The following is a 25,146-nucleotide window of genomic DNA, read 5'->3' as shown; positions in this document are numbered from 1 at the left end:
AAATGTGTGATGGACAGATGCAGAATGAGCCTCAAGAGGAATTAGGCTTTTAAAAATGAAGCAGAGATTTAAGCATTCTGTGTCCATAGTGCATACCACTGATGCAGTAATTCATGCAAAAGGAGCCCTGACTAACAACTTGATCCATTGAGTAATCTCATAGCAGAAAAATGTGAAACTCTTGATCATAGAATATTTTATTGGATTTACATTTGGAAATAAGTTATTTTAAATACGTGCCCCAGAATAAAAGCATAATTATAAAACAACTACAAAAGCTTAAATAAAAGTGAATTTACAAAAATCACTTGTCATTTCTTTTACAAAATGCTTAATGCTAAATCCAGTTAACCAACTAAAAAAAACACCCTTATCAAATTATTACCACTACCTTTGAAAATGTTTTTTCTCCACTGGAAATAGTTTAACAGTCTTGTATTCAAAACTTCATTATAGGTACCCAACAACAAAACTGATATGCTGAGAAAAAGAGCACTTCGTACCAATCATACTAGAAAAGTGAAACCCAGATCTCATGGTGGTTCTTCATGAATGTCAACAGTTGCTATTAATTGGTGGCAGAAAACTATCATTTTAGGCCAAATTGGATAATGAGAATGTGTAGCTTAAAAGTAACATGGGGAAAAAGCTTTACTTTTTTTCCATATGATAAAAGCCAAATTTAATGTTTTTGTAGGATTGTCTTTACTTGTAGTGTAGCAGTAAAATTATGCTCTTTGTCCTTTTTGTACTCAATTACCCTTTTTCTCTGAGAAAGTAAGACAATACATACATTCTTTAAGACGGATGAAGGTAAAATAACAGCAAACACCCACCCTGGTGAGGTAGCAGCGGTTACCAAAGGGTGGATTATTGTCAAACTGAGCTTCAATAAACTGACGCTCAAGTTTTCAGAAATTAAGATACCTTGATCAAACCGAATCCCTGGGAGCTAGTGCTAAAGACCCCCATTGCAAGTGCTGATATCAGATGTAAAAATGGTCCATGCCCCAAAACCTGTGAGGTGGTTAAAGCTGCAGCTCTCCTCAGTCGAAGAATCTGCACTGCATGTAAGTTTCATCCGAGGAGGCATATCCGAATTTTTGGTAGAAAGCCACGTTTTTGGGCGCACATTCCAGAGTGATTTTGTAGCAGTTAAGTTTTTTGCTGAGAAGAGTAAGCGTTGACATTAACCTGCAAGAAAAAAGAGACAAACTATTTTATGTACAGTGGCTGTCAAAGGTCAAAATACCTCTTAAAATATAATTCAACTCCGCGAATGGTACTTTTGGTTATGTTTCTGTCAAACATTTTCTAACTGTGGCACAAAGTTTAGTTTCATCCGACTATAAATACATCCTTCCACACGAGATATTCATGCTTACAACTTTCAATTTATTGATCCAGACAGGGTACAGGAGATTGCTCTTGCATGTTAAACATAACCAGTACTTGCTAGAAATTTTTGGGAACCTCCTTAACCTCCCTGTGTCTGATCTTTTAAAGTTTTGGGGAAAACATTAAATTTTTAGAATGCCTTCTTCATTTTATAATTAAATTGACATCACACTATATGAGGAAAAAACTTTAAAATGATTTATCCTGATCTCACTATTTCACATGATGAAAACATGGCATTTTACAAGGATTGTGCATACTTTTGAAAGCCAGTAAAGTTTTCATCAATTTTGTACTTTCTTACACATTTACTCTGACTAAATGCTACTGCAGCAGTAAAGCAAATATTTACCCTTTATCTCTTTCATAAGTATAAAAGCTATATGGGCTGTCAGGTTTGCACAGGCCTACTCACAGTTTCCCGAGCTGCTTCCCTCTGCATATGTCACTGACAACCACCTCCTCCACCCGGCCTCTCTACAAATAAAGTAAAGCAGCAGATCTTCATTTTGTTCATTTTCAGAATCTGTTGTTTTTACAAGGTGAAATTTATTTGTCTTGATTTTAGAAAAGCAATGTATATGCAAAAAAAAGAGAAAAAAAAAACAAGCTGACTGAATATTAGGGTTTTAATAATCAGTGCATTAATGTGTAACTGATAAGTGGTGATAGGGAGAATCGAAAGAGATCATGGCTCTTTGCTCTGGATTACCCAAGCTTCCTGATCAGTGTGCTGTACCTTGGCACAGGAATGAATAAATTTGTGTTCAATGATCAGCGTGGCTGTGGCGATAATTTGTCCCAGGTTTTTATCCTCGACGACGACAACATAGTAGTTTCCTGTTGTCTTCATGTGCTTGAACTTACCTAGAACAAACAGAAAACAGAACACCTTTCTAAAAGACGAACCTTTTTTTATTATTAATGTTTTCCATCTAGTGTGTTTTCTACAATGTGTGCTATAATGTTTATATTGTGACTGCCCCAAGGTCTTTTCCACCACTTCTCAGTGTGTATGGTCTATTGTGGTGTACCTTCTCAGGAGAACTGGAACTAGTTTGTGCACAGGAGGAAGTTTGATTTTTTCTCAGAAACATATCATTCTGTGTTATGTCTGAGTTTTGACTACAGTATAGTTTCGTCTAGCCTTACCTGGTTTTTCTCACTTGCTGCTGAAATATAGAATTCTGTGTGTAATGAGTCCATAAAGTATATGAATATATATGGTTGAATTAAATGACAAGTAACATTTTTTTAACCTAATTGCTCATGTGTGTGGCAATGTTGCAGATGTAGGTTTTAATGAATTTAAAAGTGGTAGCAAGATTTGCAGTCAAAGACTTTGAAAAAACTGATGGTAAAATTATTAAGAGATTAATTATTTTGCAGCATTAAGTGCCACTTACTAACAAACTGCTCTTCCGTGACATCGCCTGTCTTGGTAAGTTGAGCTAAAACATCAAAGAATCCTGGAAAACAAAAGCAACAAAGGAAGTCAATTACATCTCCCTGTCAAATTGAAAATACGATTCGTGTCTAATGAAGTATTCAGATTTTTAGGTATATATAGAGATCTGAAATAAGTAATCCTGACTGACCTTTATCAAAATCTGCTGTGCACAGCGGCCTGAGCTCCAGGTCATCTCCTGGGTTGGTTGGTGAGATGGGGGGAGAGAAGGACACGGTGTTGCTGTTCCAGTCCAACTCCTGAAGCAAAGAGGGATCAAAAAGTGGAGACTCGTCCAGCAGCATTCCACAATCTCTGTCTAGAAGACACACAAGACATCAAATTAAAAATAGTGGTATTTTAAGACACAAAACCTTTATACAGTTTTCTTCAGTTTAATTGTAAAACACATATATGTCAACTTGTTCAGTCCAGAGAGTGAATATATTTGCTCGGTGACACAAAACTTTGACCTGACCACTATAGCTTCCTTCTGTGAAACATTTTCAGGCTCTGAAGATTACGAAACAAGTTGAACAAGATTACAGTCGCGCCTACAACTAACACACATCCTTTGACAATATGACGCTCCATTCATGATTCTAAGTTTCCAGGATGAGGCCAGGCACAGTCCACAATGTCCAATCTTAAGTGGTTCATCTCTTTTCCCGATTTAGCCCTACCTTAAGTTGAGTTTCCATGTTAATAATGTATAATAATAATAATAATAATAATAATAATAATAATAATGTAGTTTTACATTTTATTGCTCTTAACCCATCTATGAGCCAGAACACACAGTACACAAGGATGTACTGTGTAAATCAATAACTGAAAGCGAGTCTACATTGTAAAATACATATCCTTGACAACACAACGCCTTCATTGACATAAATATTAAAAAAAGTAAAATTTGTTAGCTTTCAATTACTTTTGTCCTACACGAGGCCACTTTAACTCACGCAAACAGACCTAACCGAGCCGTTTCCAGGAACTTCTACTTCCCAGTGTACAAAATACAACTACAACTAAATGTTTATAACCGAGCAGAACTGTTAGCTTACCAGTGAAAACCCCAGTGAGATACTGACCAGCGGAATTCCCACACGGATATAATGAACAGGGATACGCGTTAGTTCTGAATGAGGCTGGGCTTCATACTTACTGCCGCTGCCGCTTCCGCCCAACAGCGTATGACGTGGCATAGATGTTGAGGTGATGAGAATTGCGGCTCTTCGTTTGGGATCCGCATCATTTGGCTCAAACGAAGGCTCGCTCACAGTCAGTTCTCCTTTCATCGTGGGTCAACATCTAGCCATGCTTTGTCACGAATACATAGATTCGCAAAATTAGGACTTCTAAATGATCTGTGCACTGTGGCATCTCAATAAAATGACTATGGAGTGAAGGAATTGTTTAACATCGTAAACGATTTTGAGCTGGCACATTGAGTTGGATCAGTCATGACAAACACATCTTTATGAGTTTAAGGGTGCAGTCCAGTGACATCAGAAACAATCCAACTATGGCAATCTAAATAGATACTACAGTAGTCCCGTGTCCTTTTATGAGTCGGCCCTCAGGAACTTTGGCATCCATCAATCAATTTTGTTGGAGCCATAAACCCAAAGGTGATGTACATGCAAAATGCATTTGAAGGAATTTCATTTTACAATACCATGCTCTTTAAAACAGAAAAAGAAAGAAATACACATTTCTTGAAAAGCTGTAGCTCTGTTTATTGAGTCTTCCATATCAACATATTTTACAAAAACTAGATTTACAGAAATTAACTAAACCATCCTTGATTTAGGCACAAAATATGGGAAAGCTCAATCCAAAAAAAGGAAAAAATCTGATTCTTGATTAAATTAGTAATAGTTATGAAAGGAACCCATGAGCAGGTAAAAGTAATGGGCTTTTAAAGTTGCTAAGTAAAAACTGAAAAAAATTCCAGTTTCTGGATTATATATTTATATAGCACTCCCGACCAAGGGAACTAAAATTAATACAAAATAAAGAATTACAACACTTTAACTTCTAGTGTAAGCTTTATGGCTGATCTTTGGTGTATGGACACAAAATGGCTTGTCAACATTTCATGCATTTTGAAACTGTCTTTTGTAATAGACTGCAGTGATCCACAATCTCCACCCCTTTGTCTACTGATATGTCTCAATCAGGAACGCATTCAAGCTTCAAGAGACAAAGTTTCTCCATTGGTGTACTTTTGAAACAAATGAAGTTAGTGGCTTTTAAGGTTTTCCTTTTTAGTTTGCAGATTACACAATGGCAGCACAAATGAGTTACCCAGAAGTCTCTTTATAGATCTTAATTCAATCCATTTATAGAAGTTAAACAAGCACAACATTTTAGGTCCAGTAATTTGCTGAGGTACTAAAAAAATTTTTATAGGTAAGGTATTCAAGATTCTCACGAGTGGCTTAACATCCACCAGGAACATGCAGCAAGTGCAGCTGCTGCAGATTAAACAACTTTAAACCCTACAAATATCACTTACAACCCCACACTCAGCTGAAAACATTTACCTGCTCATCAGTTGGGGGTCATTTTTAAAAGAGAGGAAAACACCCAGTGTACTTGCACAAAAAATGTTATCTGTCCCCATTTGCTGAAAATCAGTATCAGAAAAAGATTTACATGCCAAACTTTCCCCATCTTGTTAAATAACAAAATGCAAACTGTTTACAATGGGTGACATAACACTTAACACAGAGCAACCCTTGCGGGTCAAAACAAAAACACTTTGCAGCATTTCTTTTGATAGAAACATTCATGGTTGACTGAAAGGCTGACCAATATTAAAGTGACATTCTCTTACTCCAAGGTAAGAAATAAAAGCTTTGCTACTTATTTCACAGTTGAAACTATTAAAATATACACACAAATAGATCAGATGAATTTCTTCATCAGGAATATGGTGTTTCTGCCATAAGCAAAGCAAGAGACCAAAAGTAATAAAAAGACTCGTAGGAGCTTCATCTAGAAATTACACTTTCTGACAACGCTCAAAAAATATGTTCTTGTAATTGTGTCTGAATGCAAAATGTGCTCGTTTTTGACAGAGAGTCCAAATATTGACAGATACTGTCTAAGCTGGTGGTTGCAATGCGTAGCATGTGAACGGAGGGCGATGCAACCTTGTAAGTCTTTTACTTGCCACAACCCATCACTTTCTATTATGCTCCAAATATTCAGGATGGAATAGCAGAGGCCACTTTCAATAGTTTCACCTTCTTCAGGCTGCCCAGAACAGTCCACAGGCCATATTTGCAATGCTTTTTAATTAAGAGTTTTACAAAGGTGATAACTATTGACTAGACCAAATGGGGAAAGGCTGAAATAGGTCTTGTTGCCTCTTAGGATGATGAAATGGTATACTTTTTTGCTCAAGTCCTTCATGTATTTCAGGGCGCAGGTTCCTCTTGGTGTTGCATGCGTCTCTCTGCAGCTGCTGCCATGGTTCTACGCCTTAGCACAGTGGAGTCCAGTTGTGTGAGAGAGTCCTCTTCCAGTCTGGGCAAGTCCTCCTCATTATCTTCTTCACCCTTGTTTAGAAATCTCCTAGGTGGAGGAGGAGAGCCAGGAAGAACCGTTATGAAAGCAAATTTAACATGAAAAAGGTGACCGTCATGGCACAAACCTAAGACATCTCATGTAGATCTGACTTTTTAAAATAAAAGAAATTAAACATGCGATAAATGTTTTATAATCACTTTTTTACTATTTTACTTCCACTAAATGCATTTCAACATCAAAACAAATTGGATCGGATTTGAACTTCAGTATCTCTACTCAAATGTAATAAAGCCAACCTGCGCGCTTGCTGGAGCATTTCTTCTTTTCTCAGCTTTAGCATCTTCTGCCTCTCCTCGGCAGACTTGGAGAAGCGGCCGCCTCTGGCTTCCATGTTATCTGACTCACTGGGGTTCTGCTCTGCTTCTCCGCTGGGACCTGGCTGCTCATCTTCTGCTTGGCCTCCCTGGAGCGGACCGCGCTCTATGGCCTAACAACAAGAGGAAAATAAGAACAAGAGGAGAATATCTACAAAGCAAACCTGCGTGTTCATATGGAAAGCTCAACATGAAATATGGCTTCGCTAACCTGTGCAGGGAAAGGCACCTGAATTCGTCCTTCCAAAATGTTGTCTGTAGTGACCTCAACGGAACGGGTCAGCTGCAGGTCCTGAATAACAAGGTAGGAGGGCACCTGAGGGAACATCTCCTGAATCTGATGGGCCTTTTGAACCAGAAACACATTATTTTGGTTTTTTGTTGAGCTATTTATTTTATTCAGGTGTGTTAGAATATATAATATAAAAAAATTCATACTTTCAGAAACAAATTTCCAAAGTTTCCTAACAAGTTGTATTAAATACAAAAGTTCACTATTATGCAAACATTTCTACAGTCATCAGGTTTTGTAAATGAAACAAAAATAATGCAGACTGTAAGGAAGTAAGGAATGCTAATAATGGATGATTAGAAAGATAGATTAACAGATAGTTCAGTGATTTATTTTCTAACAATGTCCAGGTAGCTCATACAAACAGAAGAATGATGGGTCTGGTTGCACTATTTTTGTTCTACCAAATGGGGGGAAAAAAACAGGTTCTGGACAATTTCTCAATTCTTTTTCTCCTTTTAGACGTTTCAAGTGAAGCACAAGGATCAAGATGACTACAAAATATTTTTCCTCCAAAGTTCAAGCTTAGGAGTTCTACAACAGTTATTTTGTTCAGAAATATCTCACAAATAATTAATACAAAAATGGCCTTATGATATTAGTGTTTAACCGTTGCTATCCAACATCCGATACATTTGCATCAAATTAAGAAAATGTTTCAACAAGTGTTGAAGATAGGCCAAAGTGACAATAGACTGTCCTCAGTTAAAGTACATGTGATTATAAATTAGAACTTACCATGGCCATAAGCTGGGAGTTGTTAGCCTGAGCCATGCCCAAGATATTAGTAGTATGCATTACTTCAACAGAAAAACTGGGCAGCCAGCTGGCAATACGAGATCCTGTAAGAACACGTAGACAGAAAACAACAGCTGAGTCTTGGTTTCCTCCACAACTCACTGTTGGATCTGTGTCTGGCAGACTTACCATCAAAGTGGAAGAAGTGATTGTGTTGGTTGATGTGTGGCCGAGTTTCTGGAGCAGCACCTACTGGGCCAATGTTGTCTTCCAACCCAGGACCCTGCTGCTGGTTTCCACCAGGAGGTCCGTCCCCATTAATGTTCAGGGATGTTCGACATGTGGGACATGACGTGTCCTGCTCAAGCCACGAACGCAAGCAAGAGCTGAAAAGCCATCATGCAGATATTACTACATTTGCTTAGTGCATAAGACCTGTTTTGGCCAGCACATCTTTGTTAAAGACTTCATCCCAAAGGTTTAATCTCCTGGTCCAAAACAGGGTTTAAAAACAAATGTAAAAGACAGAAACACTGGCTTGTTTACTTGTGGAAAAGATGGCCACAGGGCAGTTTGCGTGCTGTTAGCATGGTGTCCCAGCAGATGGCGCAGTCGTCATCATTTGCAGCCAGTTCCTCTGCAGTAGCAATTGCAAACCTGCACAAAATGCAATTTATACGCAAATATTTGTAAGGGCAAGTATTAATGGGAATTACTGTAGATAAAGGATTAACAATCACATGATTACAGTTTTAGCACTAAGACTTTTTAAAGTACTAGATTTTAGAAAAGGAAAGCACAGTTGATAGATCTCTTTACAATCCACAAAACAAAAATATTTTTAAAAAGTATAACAACTTATTGACAGAAAAATCAAAAACACAGCTTTGCCATGCTTTTGCCAACACCTTTTGTTAAATCTTAAGGACATTTGAAGTATACAAGTTAAATAACGAGATCAATAAAGAGAGCATCATTTGATTCAGTACCTGGCCTCCATGTTGTTGATGACTCGAAGGTAGTTCTTGTGTCTGCGAATGCGCCGCTGGACCTCATGGAACAGATATCGCAACTGCATAAAGATAACCAAGCTCGCCATGGACAGCCAGATGTTACCAAACAGCTGTAACAAGATGAACATATAGATAGGTAAGGTAGACGAACAGTAGAACAATGTTTTAAATTACATTTTTGAACTGTATTGGGTACAAAATGTTGAATGTGAAAGTAAAGCACATAATGAACACTTGTTGTTTTCTGCAGTTTTCCATTTGAACATGTGATCCTGGTGTGTAAATGCACCTGGAGGGTTGTATGACTCAACATGCAGTGAATGCCTCTATTCTTACAGTTGATCTCTTAGTTGGCTGTTCAAGACTCTCATTTCTAGCTCAGAAACTGGTTTGATGTCCTGCCTTACCAGCATATGGATATGATGCATCAGATCCAGAAAGAGCATAGCCAGCTCCATGATGAAGTCTGTGTAGTAGACGTATGTGCCTTTGCTCTCCCAGGTTCCTGGATGGTTCAGATCCCACAGATGGATGGAGTACCTGAGGATAAAACACAACTGTTAAAATCATACAAGGTATTCACTGACTTTGTTAAAAAATGTTTTATATTTTCAAAAATAATCTGAATCTGTTGTGGGCATTTGTATTCAGCTCTTCCAAGATAAAGCTTAAATTACATACACAGGAACTCTATTCACAAATGAGGAAACCTATTAAGGCATTCAATTATACTGGATTTTAATTTAATAATAATAATTTGAATTAAGGCTGTCAGAGTAAAAAGATACTCAATGCCAGGGCAACCCACATTTTTCAGATTTATATTTGCTTAAAAAAACCCCCCGAAAACAAGCAAAAATAACCTTAAGCTCATTTATTCCTTTCGTTCCACTTCAAAATCGTGCACAGGTCTGAATGATATTTAAATGCAAGAAAGGAAATTGCTAAATTTAAAAGTTATGTCAGAGTTTCTGCTGAATGTCTTCAGGTACTAACAGAACCAGAAGAAAATAAACATGGTTGCTAAGTTTAGCCCATTTCTAAATTTGAGCTGGGCTTCATCGGTGCTGCTCCCATGAGGAGGCGGCTGACTGTCAGGGTTTTAAACAGACTTACCTCATAATGACATGTCCAGTGCGAACCGTCACCAACAGACACTGAGAAAAAAAATATAAATTTCAACAATGTAATTTCTTGTAAATCACTTTCCATACTAATCACTACAAATCTTACAACTGCATTTTGGCTTTACAAACAAACTGTGAGAAAACTTTCAGAAATGTTCATAAAATTTGGGGCCAGGTAAATCAAGAGAGAGCAGGGGGACCTAATGAGATCATTTACAGATAAGATATTTTCCATGATGTCACCTTTGATTTAGATATTAATAACCAATAAAAATAGCACTAATTTCCCCAGGATGATGCAACACATAGTTGAGGAACAGCTGGAACAAGTTCATTGATTCAAATGACAGGCCCCTCTATCTCACAGCATTACGAATTGATTAAACAATTAAATGTATTGATTGAGCGCATGCAAAATATTTTAATCAAACATTAACTGATTAATCAAAATATATATTGTCAAATTACCAGACACTGCAAAAGAAAAACTCTGAATATTATCAATATAGATTGATAAAAATGATTTGCTAAATAAATAAAGCGTGCTCTCCAACGTTAAAAAAGCAGATCTCCCATGTTTTAAATGGGGTCTAACTGAAGGCCATTACCTCTGCAGCCATAAAGGAGAGTGTGTGCATGCCATGGGAGGCTCCCAGCAGGCCACAGACCACAGCCAGGCCACAGCAGTCCAGGAGCAGGGAGACCAGCAGGCACAGCACTCTCACATGGCTGTTCATCGGGGTTGATGGGGAGAAAGAAAGCTACAGAGAAGAAAAAAAAAAAGCATTATTATGTTGGGATTTTTTTTTTCTTTTTAGCTAGTGTTTTTAGGTCACTCATTTCAAACTAATGTCAATACAAAATTGAGATTTGAAATTATTTGACTTTCGGGCTATCTTAACCCAATGTGATAAACAAATTTCCCCTAAAAGTAATAACCTGGTCGGACCACTGTAATAGTAACGACTGCAGTCAGGTCAGGGTTTCCCCCAGAAAACCTGCTATGCCCAGTGGTGGGGGCACTACAGCAGTCCACCAGCAGCCCACCATGTTAAAGAATTTAAAAAACACAAGTAATTCTGGCTCATCAGAACTAAAAACCTCACAATTTTATGTGTGCTCATTTCAGCTCATCGTGGCTGGTTTCCCACAGGCCATGCAGTTCTGAAATGTTTCAAGGTCCACATTACTTATACAACTGTAAGCTTAATCTAAATATCTGTTATGGATGGAAGGCAAAAGTGGATCAGTTTCTGCATATTTTAACAGCTCAGTTACATGAAAGTACACAGGTGTCTTGTGGGTTACAATATTTTCTCACACGACTTAAACGTTCTTATCTTTGGTCTACAGCTGTTTAACCTGAATGTTTGATCTTTACTGAAAACGTACATGAAGAGAAAAACAGAAAAGCATCTGGGTGTGACAACAAGAGAGTAGCTTTAGGCTAAAACCATTATGAGTAAAAGCAAGTCTACAATAAAACCCAAAAGATGAGGGAAGGGTAAATGTATGCATACAAAACAAAATATGTTCATGCAAGACATTTACCATAATTACACAATAAGAACTGGTGGAATAAACTACTTTTCTAACATACCAAGCCAGTCAACTTGCCATTGTATGTACAATATCAATTAAAAACCCTGTATAAAATGTCATGCGAGTAGGGAATTACATCTGACACCCCCTTAAACCTGGACAGCACAAACTAGTACAGGACAAGTCAATGTTGGGACTGAAACTGTATCAGTAAGCAAACAGGCCAGAGCTTTGAGCTATTAATAGATCTAGAGTACAAACATCTACATGGAGAGTTTCTGTAAACCTTTAAAAACAACAACTTAGAGTAATGTGAAGGTGTGTAGAGTACCAATCTCTAAACCCATTGTAGAGTGAATGACTGTCACCCGAGTTCTTTAGTCTAATTTATTAGACAGCCTGTCCCCCATCTGCCAGACAGTTTTCCTCACAGTTAGAACCTTTTGAAACGTAATACATGATAGTGATACACCATGCAAGCAAACTGTCTTGTGGTTTCATTACTATATTTGGCAACAAACATTACTGATATGTACACATAATGAAAGAAAATCTCAATGTAAATCCTTTTGCTAACCTGTGCTAAATGTTTTCAAATTAGATTTTAGGGTTGGGCATTGCTTTTGCATATTCAAATCATCACTGAAATACACAAATTAGTGGCATCTACACAAATGGCGTTTTAATAAGCAGCCGTCTTTTTTGTGGCATTTTTCCACAAGCAATAGCATTGAAATGAACCACAGCACAGTCACAGGGCCCCAGTAATACATGTAGTTATTTGCCAACAGTCATGATAATTTTCCTGACCAGGGTTAGTTTTTACAACACAATACAATGTTATGAAAACTTTCTGTAAATTATTCAGAGGCCATTCTGTATGGTACAAAAAAAATACTACTTTGCCTTAATCTGTCAAAACCCTGGGAAATTCAAACGCAACCAGTGACGTAGTGAAAACATATACATTTGAACATACTTACATAATCAAAGCGATCTTTGCAGAGCTGAACCATGAGATGGAGAAAGACCAAGGCTGAGAACCACAAACACCACATGACCACTTCTTCTACGGTTTGCACATTCAACACTCCAAATATGAAAATGAACTTGTAGAAGATGAAGTTCCAGAATTTATCCTTAAGATGCTGATACACAAAAAGACAAGACACAGATTAGGTCCTGATTCCCATTCCCAAATGTTTATTGTGATCTACAAAACCATGAATAGGTCAGTTTGCGATTCTCAAACTATAATGCACTGAAAGGAAACTATTCATAATACTTGTACATAATTTATGGTTGTGCTAATATTCTATATTGATTATTAATGCTGTCAAAAACGATTCAACCAAAACATTAACTTCTTTATGGCACATCCGCATACAAACTTTGGTTTTAAAAATAGCAAATCTTAAACAGAGAAATGGGTGAGGCTTGTTTAATATTTGTATTTTGTCTACCCGTGTTTTACTAAAACCCGAATACTTTCTCTGACATCTTCTTAAATTAACTTTCAAACATAGGAGTTGTACTGATTGAAAACATTTGAGTTGCAAAATTGCAATGTTGAAAAACACAATACACTGGAGCACGGCAACACAAAACTCACCTGCTTCTCACTGACTCTGAGGGGCCCAAAAACCACATACTGAATCATTTTTGCAATTAACATCAAAGAGCAGCAAAATGTGTTCACTAGCACCTGCCAGGACAGAAAAAAAATTAAGTCCCCATTCATTTTTATCATAAACAAACATGCTACTACAATATAGCAAAGTTGCAAAGTGGATGATACTCACCCATACAAACAGACTGTCTGTAATTAGATACCACAAGACAGTTCTGGCCAGTTCTGTGTTACCAACTGCATTGCTCAGATGTTCAAGATCAACATCAGAGGGAGCTGGCGTGTCATCAGTTTCCAAGGCCCCAAACCCTGGGTCAGTGACAGTAGTATAGGCACTGAAGATGCTGCCAGCCAGCAAAGCCACACTCAGTGCAGTGTAGGTCTGCAGGCTGGGCCAGGGAAACCTCTCCAGAAACAGCAGAGGCATTTCGTGGTCTCCGGTCCACTTCTTTAGCTGTAAAAATCGAGCGTCCACCAGCCTGTAAAAGCACAAACAAGACGGCTAGCGTTAGCTCAACTTAAAAGAGCTAAGCGAAAATATTACATAATCACACCACCTATCAAACTGCTGTGCTAATTTCACGCCTGCTTCTATATCAACAATAAAACACAATGCAACATTCAAGTGTGACACACATAGCGCAAAATGTTGATAAAAAAAATAAGCCAAAAATTAAAAATACGGTAGCTAGCGCTACCAAACGAAGCTAGCTTCCACCTAGCAAAGTATCAACACTTCCCTTATAAATGAAGTGTAACCATTCATTTTCACTCGACGACAGACCATAAAAACAACGAGGATACGATTACAATCTCCAATAATTCCAACGAAAATACTACAGCAGATGAAACGTTAAATAACAGATGCTAACGCCCTGATCATGGGTTATTTACCTGGCTGACGTTACCCCATACTAGCTTACTGTCATATTAGCTACGTAGTTTCGCAGTGCGCGCAAACGTCAAAACAACACTCAGTCACTTACAATTTGTCTCCAGCTTAATTAGACGTGAAATCCAGGATTGTTTATTCTCAACTGAGCCGTTCTTTCAGTTGACAAAGAACACAGCAGTCAACAACATCGTCGTGTTTATTCCACGGAGCACAGGCAGCTGACTGAAGCTGGACGGAGAAGACCAGCGAGCGTCATCAGGACGATTTTAAAGCCGTAGTAATGGAAAATGCCTACCGCTCTCACTGTGTCATTTTAAATATTAATTCAATGGCTGTTTAGAAAACACATTTTGAACAATGTCCCGAAAAATAAGCTTCACACAGATTCTCCGAAAAAAAAAAAAAAGAAGCAATACACCACATTTCCTTCAAAAGTGTTTTGTTTTGCAAAATGACGAAAAGAAAATGTGGATACATTTAATCTGGATTATAAACTGCCCGGTTATATAACCATATGGCCACAAAGAGATTTAAAGAGGAGAAGCGAAAGCAAGTGAAATGGATTAGAAGTGTTTGGCAACAAATTATGATGTTATCCAGGACATATTGCTGTGGTATATTGAATTGAACTGATTAAAATTATTTCAAGGTTTTGTGAGTGGGGCGGTATCATACAAAATAGAGCATGATTTTAATGGAGTTCATTCTTTTGCATTATTTAAAAAATACAAAATACACCGAGAATATATTTAGAAAATTTGACTGTGTTTTCTTTGCAAACACACTGACAACAAGCCTCTGACAATAAAGGATGGGTCATTTCTTTAGGGGAAAAAACCTACAGGACAAGCTCTGCAACATAAGCAACCTAATTCTAGAGGAATGTTCACATTTTTTAAAAGAGTGACCTATTTCCGCTACCGCAAACAACACATGACTTGAGTTGGCTAATTATATACATTTAGAGAACAGTAATGGTTTAAGATAGTTACTGAGATATCCCAGGGATGAAAATCATTTGTGATTCGTGATGAGTAAAGATAAAAATGTGATCAAGTGATTTAGCTATTCACATCCCAAGATTTGAATGACACCATGAAGGTTTGAATGTCTAAAAATCTTCAAGCTTTTAGATAGGAGGAGTTAAAATACAGCTAAAATCCTGAATTCTTTTAAAGTATGAAGAAATCTGAAGGCATGGATTACAAAGAATGCATGGAGAAATAATTTGATTACACATTTTGGATCATACTTCTAAATGTCCTTTTGTTACATAACAGTAATTCCTCAAGTTTTAAGTGTTTTCCTCCTAGAGTCATTCTTCACATATTGCTGGTGGTACTACAGTTGCCTATAGTGGGTTTCAGAGGAAATGTCAGTGTTTGTTAGTTAAATACAAACATATTAACTATATCTATTGGACAACAGGTCAATGTTAAAAAAATAATTAGTTATGTAACACAGTTACAAAGCAAACCAAAGTATGCACCAAGGTACTTACTGTACTTAGGCAGTAGTATTGAAAAGACAACCAGTAATTTAGTGTATCTGAATATTTGTGCTTTCCTTTCCACCTTCTAATATTTGTGTTTTGCACACATTAATCAGTTGTCTGTTTTAATTTCTTAAATAAATTGTAGGCCTCTGCTGGGTTTAAACCTGTCTGATCAGGATCCAAATCAATACTTATGTAAAAACCAAATACTGCGTCCTCCAGATACTTCATCTAGTGGTTCCCAACCAAGGTAAAAGCTGGAATTTCGAATGTCCTCCTAATTCAGTCTATCATCTGAAAAGTCCTAGAAGCCACCCCAAATCTAAACTTGATAATTTTGTAAATAGTTGAAGCAATGTGTCTAAAACAATAGTAGTACATATTTTCGCTATTAATCATCTATATCACAATGTAAAAACATTAGGGAGACTTTATGATGTCACTTTGAGTGTGTCAACGTGACACAGCCAACTCCTGCAATCACTGAAAAGAAACTGATTGCAGGAGTGAATAAGGGAGTCATGCAACATAGGTCAGAAAGTAACCTTTAAAGAAACTAAAGCAAAACCAAAAGCTGAAATGACAAATCCTTCCACAGAAACCAAGTGGAAGTGCAGCAATCAAGACACAGAGGTAAGAGAATATTATAACTAAATGTACAATAAGGGATAAACAGCATAATTAGGGCAGGTATGAAGATTGTCAGATGAAACCCAGATGAGAGGAGAGAGAAGAAAATAACATAAAACCCAGACATACCACTAAAATGTACTTAAAATTCAGTCCCTAAACAATTAAAGGATGTAGTCTAGTTAATTGTGCTTGTGTAATATGTGTTGTAGCAATTGTATATCAAAAACAATTATCATTTAAATATTTACATGATAACTTAATGATAAGATATTTGTATTTGAGACTAAATTTGATTTAATTCCCAAGTTTGTGTAGATTTTCCTGTTTGAGAAATATACACAGTAGCTAAAGGTAATAATTAACTCTTCAGATAAATATAAATTCAACAAATGAAGTTGACAGAGTCCAAAGTTAAAGTCTTTGGTCATGATGTAACAAATCCCAATGTTAAACTTGTTGGGAGAAAAGTTAAAGCAAATCCAGCTTCCCTTTTTTTCTACCGCAACAGCGGGGACTGTCATCGCATTAAACTTTTCTAATAGTAAGTTTTATTTGGTTTATTTATAACTATTATGGCTGTTATATTTATTTTGTCACAACCTTTTTTAATGCTTTTTGCATTCATATCTCATTCAGGAATAAAGAGAACAAAACAAAGAACATAAAAGTGGAGAAAGTGATCTTAGTATGTAAATTCTTGAAATTGAATAACTTCAAATAAATTAATTTCATCAAAAATCAACCATCATTTTGCATTCTTAATTTCAAAGTCAGACAGATCACATGTCTGAAGTTTCAACATTAGGGACGGAACTTTGCATGAATTCCTTATTTGTTTCTCATGCTAAAATCTGCATTCTCTTCAATTTGTTCAGAAAGGGAAGTGGAGCCTTGCTTGAACAGCAGTTAAATTCTTTTGTGCAAACTCTGCCGCAAAAACACATTCCCGACATGGACCCCTCCATCAAGATGTTACCTTCAGAAGCCCCGGAGGAGTTAGACGGCGGGACAACAGTGGCGTGTGTTATACTGGGTCTTTCCTTCCTGGTTGGAGTTCCAGGGAACCTGCTAGTAATCTGGACTATCCTGAGGCACGTCAAGCAGCGCTTTCACACTGTGGTCCTCATCCTTCACCTGGCAGTGGCAGATACGATGGTCCTCATCACTCTGCCTGCCTGGATCTACTCCCTGGTGCACACTTTTGAGTTTGGATTGGTAGTTTGCAATATCTTAATCTGTGTTATCACTGTGTGCATGTTTAGCAGCATCTTCTTCATCACTCTTATGAGCGTGGAACGCTATCTAGCCATCTGCCACCCATTTCTAATGATGCGCTGGAAGACTGAAAAGAATATGAATGGATGTATTGCATTTTTGTGGCTTCTTGCGCTTCTTCTTGGACTGTCTGATGTTTTAACCCAGATCTTGGCTGGAAGTGAGCAAAACGAGCAGTGCTTCGTCAGAGACTTCAACAGCGATACTCTAGAAATTGTCCTTTTATGCCTGCAGACTTTGCTGGGCTTTGTGCTGCCTTTCATTACACTAAGCATCTGTTACTGTCTTGTGGCTGCGCAGCTCAAGAAAATGAGATTTAATTCAAAACAGAAATCCAAAGTTCTCATTCACACTGTAGTGCTTGTTTTCCTCCTGTGCTGGTTACCCTACCACGTTATTAATATTATTGATGTAGTTTGCATTTTTGGGACAGACACAGGGCATGGCTGTGTACCGGAAAGTTTTGTCTTCAGCTCTGGTGCCCTGGTTTTTATCAGCAGCTCAGTGAACCCTGTATTATACGCCTTCTTTGCCAGGAACTTCAGAGGCAGTCTTGGAGAGTCTGGTCTGGTCAAACTGTTTCAGGAACTGGCCTCAAACACAAATAGACTCAAGGACCTCGCATTACAGCAGCAAAAGGACCAGAGATCAGCAGAAACAGAGCTCACGTCTACAACTTTCAAATAAAAATGTTGTTGGGGGTAGTACTCCAGCTATGGGAAAACTGGACTGAGAATTGAATGTTTTCTGTCGTACTGACACCAAATGTGATCTAAGAAGTTTGACGATAATATTGAGTTGCACTTCTCTTTACTACCACATGGCTGTGCCCTTGATTTAATTGAGATTCAGTCAAAACAATAGAACTTCTTATTATATGTTAGAAATGTTTAGAATAACTTATGGTTGTTGCTGAAGAATATATTGTGAAATTCTAAATTTATCATTATTTTCTGTTATATATATATATATATATATATATATATATATATATATATATATATATATATATATATATATATATATATATATATATAGTGTTTTCATAGTAAAAAAAAACAACAAAAAACAATTTGCTTACTTATCACCAAATTGCTCATATGCAGTTTAAAAGCAAATGAAACTCAACAAGGACAGCAGTTTGTTACTGTTTTATAACTTTGGTGACATATCAAAAATGTATTATTGCATTTTAGAAACAGGAAATGTCTTGTATAATAAAGTATGTTATTTTAATCCTGCCTGAGATGATTCAGTTATTGTGAATAAAGATATTATCAAGTTGTATATTTTTTGCCACTAAAATGTACATTGGGCAAGATTTCACAACATACAGAGTGCAGAAGTACAGAAAAAAAGCAACAACCCTGAATTCTGCTTTTTTTATTCCCTTGTTGAAGACATCAGAAGAAGCATGGGAATTAAGCTGACCGTCCGATATTAGCAAACATTGTGGTTTGAGTTGCAACCTTGCTTAAACCTTTCTTGATGTCACCAGACTCAGATGCATTTGAAAGCTTATTTTTGAGATGTATTGTTTGTATTGTGTTATGACTAAATAAAGATGCATAATAAAACTGCAGCAGGAAGAGAAAAACTGACCCTGGCATGTTTTTCTTGGTGACAACCCACAATACAATAGAGTGAAAACTTATTTCTCCTCTTTCAGAATTGTTCTATTATTTTGTGTGTATGTGTGTGTGTGTGTGTGTGGGGGGGGGGGTTATTTTATTTTTTTTTTATTTTTGTTGGGGTTTTTTGGAGCATTTACTATAATGATTTTGGAACATCAAACTATTTTGAATGTCAGCCAAAAATCACCTAATCACCCTTTAAATAAATATTTCATTAAATGTGATTCCCAAATTTGCTATATAAAGTTACTGTCACAACTCTAGAAAGAAAGAGTTGTGACAATCAATCAATACATTAAGTTCCAATCCAATTAAATTTAAGAATTTAATAAGAAACAAAAGTTATTCATATCTATCACGTTTGGGAATCTAGCAAATCACTGAGAGCCATTATGAACAAATACAGAAAATAAAGCGCGGGCAGCTGACTAAAATTACTCCAGTCAGTACAAGTGGACCAACATTCCTCCACAGCAATGTCTGAAGTGTTGCCTGTAGTAAAACAAAATACTTCATGTTATTTTGTGCCACTAAGAGGGCCATAAGTTGCAGATGTAGAGCCAAATTGTTTAGGATTTCTCTTTTAGCACATTAAATAAATTAATGAACTTTGAAGACTGCTTTTTGTATTTATTCAGGTTATTTTTGTTTGATACAAACATGTCTTTGAAGATCTGGAAAATTTAGACGGGGTGAGAGGGTAACCAAGCAAAAAAGAAAATACTTTCCCCAATATTGCATATATAAGTTTGACTGAATTTCCTTAAAAAAAAAGGTAAACAGCTTTAAGATTTTCATCTGTCTTTCCTTTTAGTGAAGCTTTGCAGCAACTTGTCTAGAAAGAATTAAGTCATTTCATTTAAATGAATGATTTCCTAATGATTTACTCTTTATCTTTTACCATAATTTTGATGACATGTGTGAGTCACATTCTGTGTCTTAAAAAGCCATGTCAGTAAACTTTGTTCCTGTGCAGTCCTTCCATAAAGAGGAAGTGAAAACTTTAGGGTTTTTTTGCACCCAGACACCACAGTCAGCACATATACTTTGGCAGAATGAACATCTCATATGCACGGTCTCCGTCGGAGGAAATGGCCCTTGAGGAATTTGATGGTGGAACAGTGGTGGCGTGTGTGATCCTGGGTCTGTCCTTCTTGGTTGGTGCTCCTGGCAACCTGCTTGTGATCTGGACCATCCTGAAGCATGTGAAGAAGCGCTCACACACAGTGGTTCTCATCTTGCACCTCGCGGCGGCAGATCTGGTGGTCCTCATTACACTCCCTCTGTGGATCTACTCCCTCGCACAGTCCTGGGTCTTCGGAGTGACATGCTGCAAAGCCATGGTGTTCGTGATCAACGCCTGTATGTACAGCAGCGTTTTCCTCATCACGCTCATGAGTGTGGAGCGTTTCGTCGCCGTGCGTTATCCCTTTGTCTCTGTAGTTTGGAAGAAGAAACAAGCCTTGAATAAAGTCCTCCTTGCCCTGTGGTCAGCAGGGTTCCTGTTCAGCATACCTATTATTCCGACTCAAACTATCGGGGTGGACGATGGTAAGACGCATTGCCTGTATCGCGAGTATACTTCTGACACTCAAGAGCTGGTGTGTTTGTTGCTAGAGACGGTGGTGGGATACATGCTGCCCTTCTCCATTCTTGTGGTCTGTTATGGGTGTTTGTGCAGTCGTATAACTCAGATGAACTTCAGGTCCAAACGCAAGTCCACTGTCTTGATTGCAAGCGTAGTGGTTGCGTTTGCCATTTGCTGGACACCACATCATATAGGAAACATCATCTCAATCGTTATTCTGGCCATTGATGATTCAAAGAGTAATATAGCACTTAACCTGGAAGCTGCTAGACAAACCATGGCATTTGTAGCGGGAGCAATGGTCTTTATCAGCAGCAGCATTAATCCTGTCCTGTACATGTTTGCGGCCCGCTCCTTCAGGGAGTCGCTACGTGACACCGGCATCCAGAAACTCTTCCGCCACATCTCCAGCACCTCGCCGGGTGAGGGAAACAGGGAGATATCCTTTGTGTCGAGGAGACAAAGCAATCAGACGAACTGCTCTCAGCTTATGACAGAGTCAAAAGACGATACTAATATGTATTGAAGTTGTGTGTAAATAATCATTTTCCTGAGAATGAAATGTGTGAGGTGTTTTGCATTAAACCCTCTTTTAAACGAACCCTCAACAGGTAAAAAACAATAGATAAACAACATGTCTCTGCTGATCTATCCAGTGCATTTACATTTCTTTCTGCTCTTAATTTATTTATGAAACTTTAAGTATTATGTATGCTGTATCCCTTGTGCAAATATCTTTTATCATAAAAAGCAATACATTTATATATGAACGAAAATGAATTAAAACGTTTTTTAAATGAGGTGTTTCCTTTTGTTTAATTTTTATTACATTGAAATAAAATGGTACTTCACTTTGGGAACTAGATTGGCTAATGCTCGTTTTTTTTAAAAGTTAGTAATCTTGTGGTTGCTGCTGACGCAAATTAAGATGTGGTTGTATGCTGTTACTGAATGCTGTGGGAAACAAAACAATTCAAGTTGTTTCACTTTCTAGATTAGTCTATAGCTTCATACAGCACTGACTATAAATTAGTTTTATAGACTGAGTTTGTTGAGTATCTGTTCTCACAATTTGGTTTGACACTTTTTTAATTTCTCCGCACCTTACCTGTCTTTAAAAATATAATTAGTTAGTCTTCAAAATATTTGTAATTAATTTAGCTTTTTATGTATGTCATGTTACACTGCTTTCATGAACGGGGGTTTTTTTGTTTCTTTTTTACGAAAAAGCAAAACTTTTGTTCTTGTGTCCCACAATGCAGTCATGCTTTGAACTTCCCCTCACTGAAAAGATTGCCAAATGAAAAACTGCATGTTTCCTTTGTTGACATGCAAAAAGAGGAATAGTGACCTAAAGTTGGTCCTTAGCTTATAAACCCAAAAATGAACTTTGGACAAGGAAATATAATCTCTACTTTGCACTTATATTTTCAGCTATTTAGAATCACATATCTATTTTACAATGTATATTGGTCTGATGTCAGAAATGCAAATAACATACACTGTATCTTTTTAGCTCCATTTATTTTTCCACCATAAGTGAATAAACCTGTAGATGGCACTAATGCCTTTGGGGAGACACAAACATGTTTAGGTTTAACACTGTCTTTTTAATTTGTCATTATAGTTACGTTATACAGTGCCTATGAAAAGTATTAAACCCCCTGGAGGTTTGCCCCTTTCCAGTGCTTTTAGTAATTAATAATAATCAACAAAATTTTGCTTTTTTGACAAAAGAAATTAAAATAACACCTTAAAGGTCAAATTAAAAACTGATTTAAGCAAAAATAATAAAAATTATTTATTTTTTAACATGGAATAAATGCATGAATAAATATTCACCCTCTTTGAAGTGACTGACTGAAATCAATAGAAGTCCAGCCAATCGGTGCTGGTAGTCTCACAATGACTGGAATGGAGATCACCTGAGTGCAGTAAGGGTGTTTCAAGTGATTGTAGTGTACAGACACCGGACTTTGGATGGTTCATTCACTGGTATTAGTATTCCTGGCTGCCATTACAACATGAAAACAAAAGGACACTCAAAGCAAATCAGAGAAAAGGTTAGTGAAAAGCATAAGTCAGGGGGATACAAAAAAATCACATGGCATATGGGAGACTCTGTGCTCAGGTGCAAGGAAGTTCTTTGGTCTGATGAGACCGAAATCGAGCTTTTTGGCCATCAAACAACAAACACTACACGTCACCTCAAACATACCATCACCACAGTGAACCATGGTGGCAGCACCATGGTATGGGAATGCTTCTTGACAGAAGGCCTTAGAAGGCTTGTAAAAGTTAAAGGTAAAATTAATGCAACCAAATATAGGAAAATCCTGGAGGACAATTAGATTCAATCTGCCATAGAACTACAGAAACAGAGAACATTTATTTTCCAGCAAGTCAACGACCTGAAGCATCCAGGCTAAAGCTACACAGAACACAATATTTCAGTATTTAATAAACTGAAATATTTCAGTTTATTAAATACTGAAATATAATGGGTAAAAAAACTACATCTTGCTCTAAAATAAATGAATATTAAAAAAAAAAAGCTTTACATTTTACAACTGCTTAACTTCATTACGTCACTGATCTTTTAACTCTATAGATTATTTAGATCACTGAGACCTGCTGAACACAAATTGCTTGTTCTTCCCACGTCCAGGTTAAAATGTAGAAGAACTATTTTCTGTTTTTTATTCATGCAGCAAAAAAGGGCTAAGCATATTTAAGCTCTGTCAACCACACCTACACAGTAAAAAAGATCACTGCAGGTCAGGATCAGCTGCAATAAACCATAATTCTTTTACGTTTTCTACTAATTTTATAAACATAAGGTTTAACACACGACTTATAAACGAAAATGTAGTCACATACATCATATAAAATAAGTCCTACAATCCTACATCCTGAACACATGACAAACAACCATGCAGATACTCAATTTATTAACATGCATGATTTTGGACTTTTAATGAAATATTGGTAAAATGTAAAATATGCACCTAAATTCTTTACTCACTGATTATTGGTGAGTAAAGATATTTTTGACTATAGCAACAGAAAATCACAGCAAGTTAAGGGTGTGAGAAACATAAAATCACACAAAGCCAAAAGATGAGGGACACATATAGGGCATTTTCTCATGAAAAGAAGAGAATAGAAAAAGGAATATAAGGTATTTTCTTAAAATAGGAAGCAGCATGTAGTGCATATATGACACAGTCAGGACAAAGATATACAAGATATAGACTACATTTATTTGCATTATAAAGCTACTACTTGGTCTTAATTTATCATTTCTGTCAATTGCATCTACTGAACCAAAGACTATACTTGTCACCTTATATCACAATCAGGGCTTGAGCTTGCTCACTTTGTGACTGCATGACAGTAAAAATGACTATCTAACATGGGCGTTCAGCTTGGCAGCCTCCCTATGTGTGCCTCAGGTGATCAGACTGGTTTGACTAGAAATGATGAATCCACACACACAGGATGAGACACAAAAAATATGAGACCAGGGATTTAAATGAGATAAAGGAAGAGAGGGGGAAGGCGTGTCGGCAGCAACGACATGGAGAGAACCAGAAAAACTCCAGTCAACTAGCAGGAAGCCTTTAGGTCACTCAGATTGTTACAGCATGGAGGTTAAATTACAAATAAATAAACTTTAAAATACTGAGTTCGTCTCGAGAAAGATGACCGAACAATTAAGACAAGCTGAAGGCCTCTATTAAAGCAATGAAACTATGGATGGAAATCAGAAATTGCTGAATCTGGTGTATGGATGGCAATATTGTACATTCATTAATATGAATTGTCGCATTGAAATAAAATCAATTCAATACAATTCAACCTGAGCCATCAATAGTGCTGCAGGTATGGCCTCCATGCCACACATCATTGATAGTGTAATTCATAAAGAGCCCAAAGTGCGTTTTGAGTGCATATACTGTTCAGTACATGGAGGTAATTTTATACAATGACATAAAATGATATTAATGTATTAAAAATAATTTCTTTATTGCACTTATGTTTTATTTAGAATCTCTGAAAAACATAAGTTTGAGTTTTATTTACTTACTGTAAGAAATAATAATGAAAACGAACGAACGCAGTGAAAATACTCTAATACATGTTTGTCACTAAATACATCACTTTTTGTGTCTCTATATTGAAATTCTGAAATACTTTTTTTCGGGGTAAGTTTGATTCAGGGTAGTATTTTGTATATTTTTGTTTAATGCAAATTATCTACACACGTATAAACTTTAACAATATTCAAAAGCCACCTTATGGAGTAGCTAAGCGTATGTTCCTCATTTACCTGCACTTTGCCTTCTCTATCAGTGTTAAACATTGGAAGGCTTCATGGATGAGCCTTTGTGCTATACCTACTTCCTTAACAGGAAGTAGCCATCCAATGATATTCCAGTATTCATCATGAGGTCCCGCCCTCACCTTTGTAATCCAGCCAATAGGCGAGGCCTGTCTCTTCGTTGAGAGGCAGAGCCACACA

General features: G+C 37.0%; 3 protein-coding genes and 1 pseudogene across 8 annotated transcripts; 2 read left to right on the top strand and 2 right to left on the bottom strand.

The window, feature by feature from the left end:
* Positions 1-175: 175 nt before the first annotated feature.
* gnpnat1 (glucosamine-phosphate N-acetyltransferase 1) lies at positions 176-4,158 on the bottom strand. Of its 4 annotated transcripts, XM_028015465.1 has the most exons (7): positions 3,952-4,158; positions 3,256-3,356; positions 2,997-3,160; positions 2,805-2,867; positions 2,138-2,265; positions 1,814-1,875; positions 176-1,194 (listed from the first exon to the last, which is right to left on the bottom strand). In XM_028015465.1, the coding sequence occupies exons 1-7, from the start codon at positions 4,141-4,143 to the stop codon at positions 1,047-1,049; spliced, it is 858 nt and encodes a 285-aa protein (XP_027871266.1). In that variant the 5' UTR covers positions 4,144-4,158; the 3' UTR covers positions 176-1,046. The 4 variants fall into 4 exon arrangements, with proteins under 4 accessions (XP_027871266.1, XP_027871263.1, XP_027871262.1 ...); XM_028015462.1 differs by lacking the exon at positions 3,256-3,356 and having other exon boundaries at positions 2,997-3,164; positions 3,910-4,033; XM_028015461.1 differs by lacking the exon at positions 3,256-3,356 and having other exon boundaries at positions 2,997-3,164; positions 4,011-4,031.
* Positions 4,159-4,559: 401 nt separating this feature from the next.
* On the bottom strand, positions 4,560-14,261 carry LOC114143074 (E3 ubiquitin-protein ligase AMFR). 3 transcript variants are annotated; one of them, XM_028014810.1, is made up of 14 exons: positions 14,088-14,261; positions 13,274-13,580; positions 13,084-13,176; positions 12,455-12,619; positions 10,538-10,690; positions 9,919-9,959; positions 9,210-9,342; positions 8,779-8,912; positions 8,336-8,446; positions 7,979-8,175; positions 7,790-7,893; positions 6,971-7,105; positions 6,682-6,872; positions 4,560-6,430 (listed from the first exon to the last, which is right to left on the bottom strand). In XM_028014810.1, the coding sequence occupies exons 2-14, from the start codon at positions 13,526-13,528 to the stop codon at positions 6,274-6,276; spliced, it is 1,869 nt and encodes a 622-aa protein (XP_027870611.1). In that variant the 5' UTR covers positions 13,529-13,580; positions 14,088-14,261; the 3' UTR covers positions 4,560-6,273. The 3 variants fall into 3 exon arrangements, with proteins under 3 accessions (XP_027870611.1, XP_027870613.1, XP_027870612.1); XM_028014812.1 differs by having other exon boundaries at positions 6,971-7,051; XM_028014811.1 differs by lacking the exon at positions 14,088-14,261 and adding an exon at positions 13,996-14,014.
* A 2,204-nt stretch (positions 14,262-16,465) lies between these two features.
* LOC114142789 (leukotriene B4 receptor 1-like) lies at positions 16,466-18,359 on the top strand (annotated as a pseudogene).
* A 787-nt stretch (positions 18,360-19,146) lies between these two features.
* Positions 19,147-21,421, top strand: LOC114142788 (leukotriene B4 receptor 1). The gene has a single exon (XM_028014254.1). It carries the CDS (start codon positions 20,089-20,091, stop codon positions 21,145-21,147), a length of 1,059 nt encoding a protein of 352 aa, XP_027870055.1. The 5' UTR covers positions 19,147-20,088; the 3' UTR covers positions 21,148-21,421.
* The last annotated feature ends 3,725 nt before the right edge of the window (positions 21,422-25,146 follow it).

Source organism: Xiphophorus couchianus, chromosome 4 (genome assembly GCF_001444195.1).
Source record: "Xiphophorus couchianus chromosome 4, X_couchianus-1.0, whole genome shotgun sequence".
Taxonomy (NCBI): Eukaryota; Metazoa; Chordata; class Actinopteri; order Cyprinodontiformes; family Poeciliidae; genus Xiphophorus; species Xiphophorus couchianus.
Note: the sequence above shows the minus strand (reverse complement) of the source record. Positions and strands in the feature narration are given on the sequence as shown.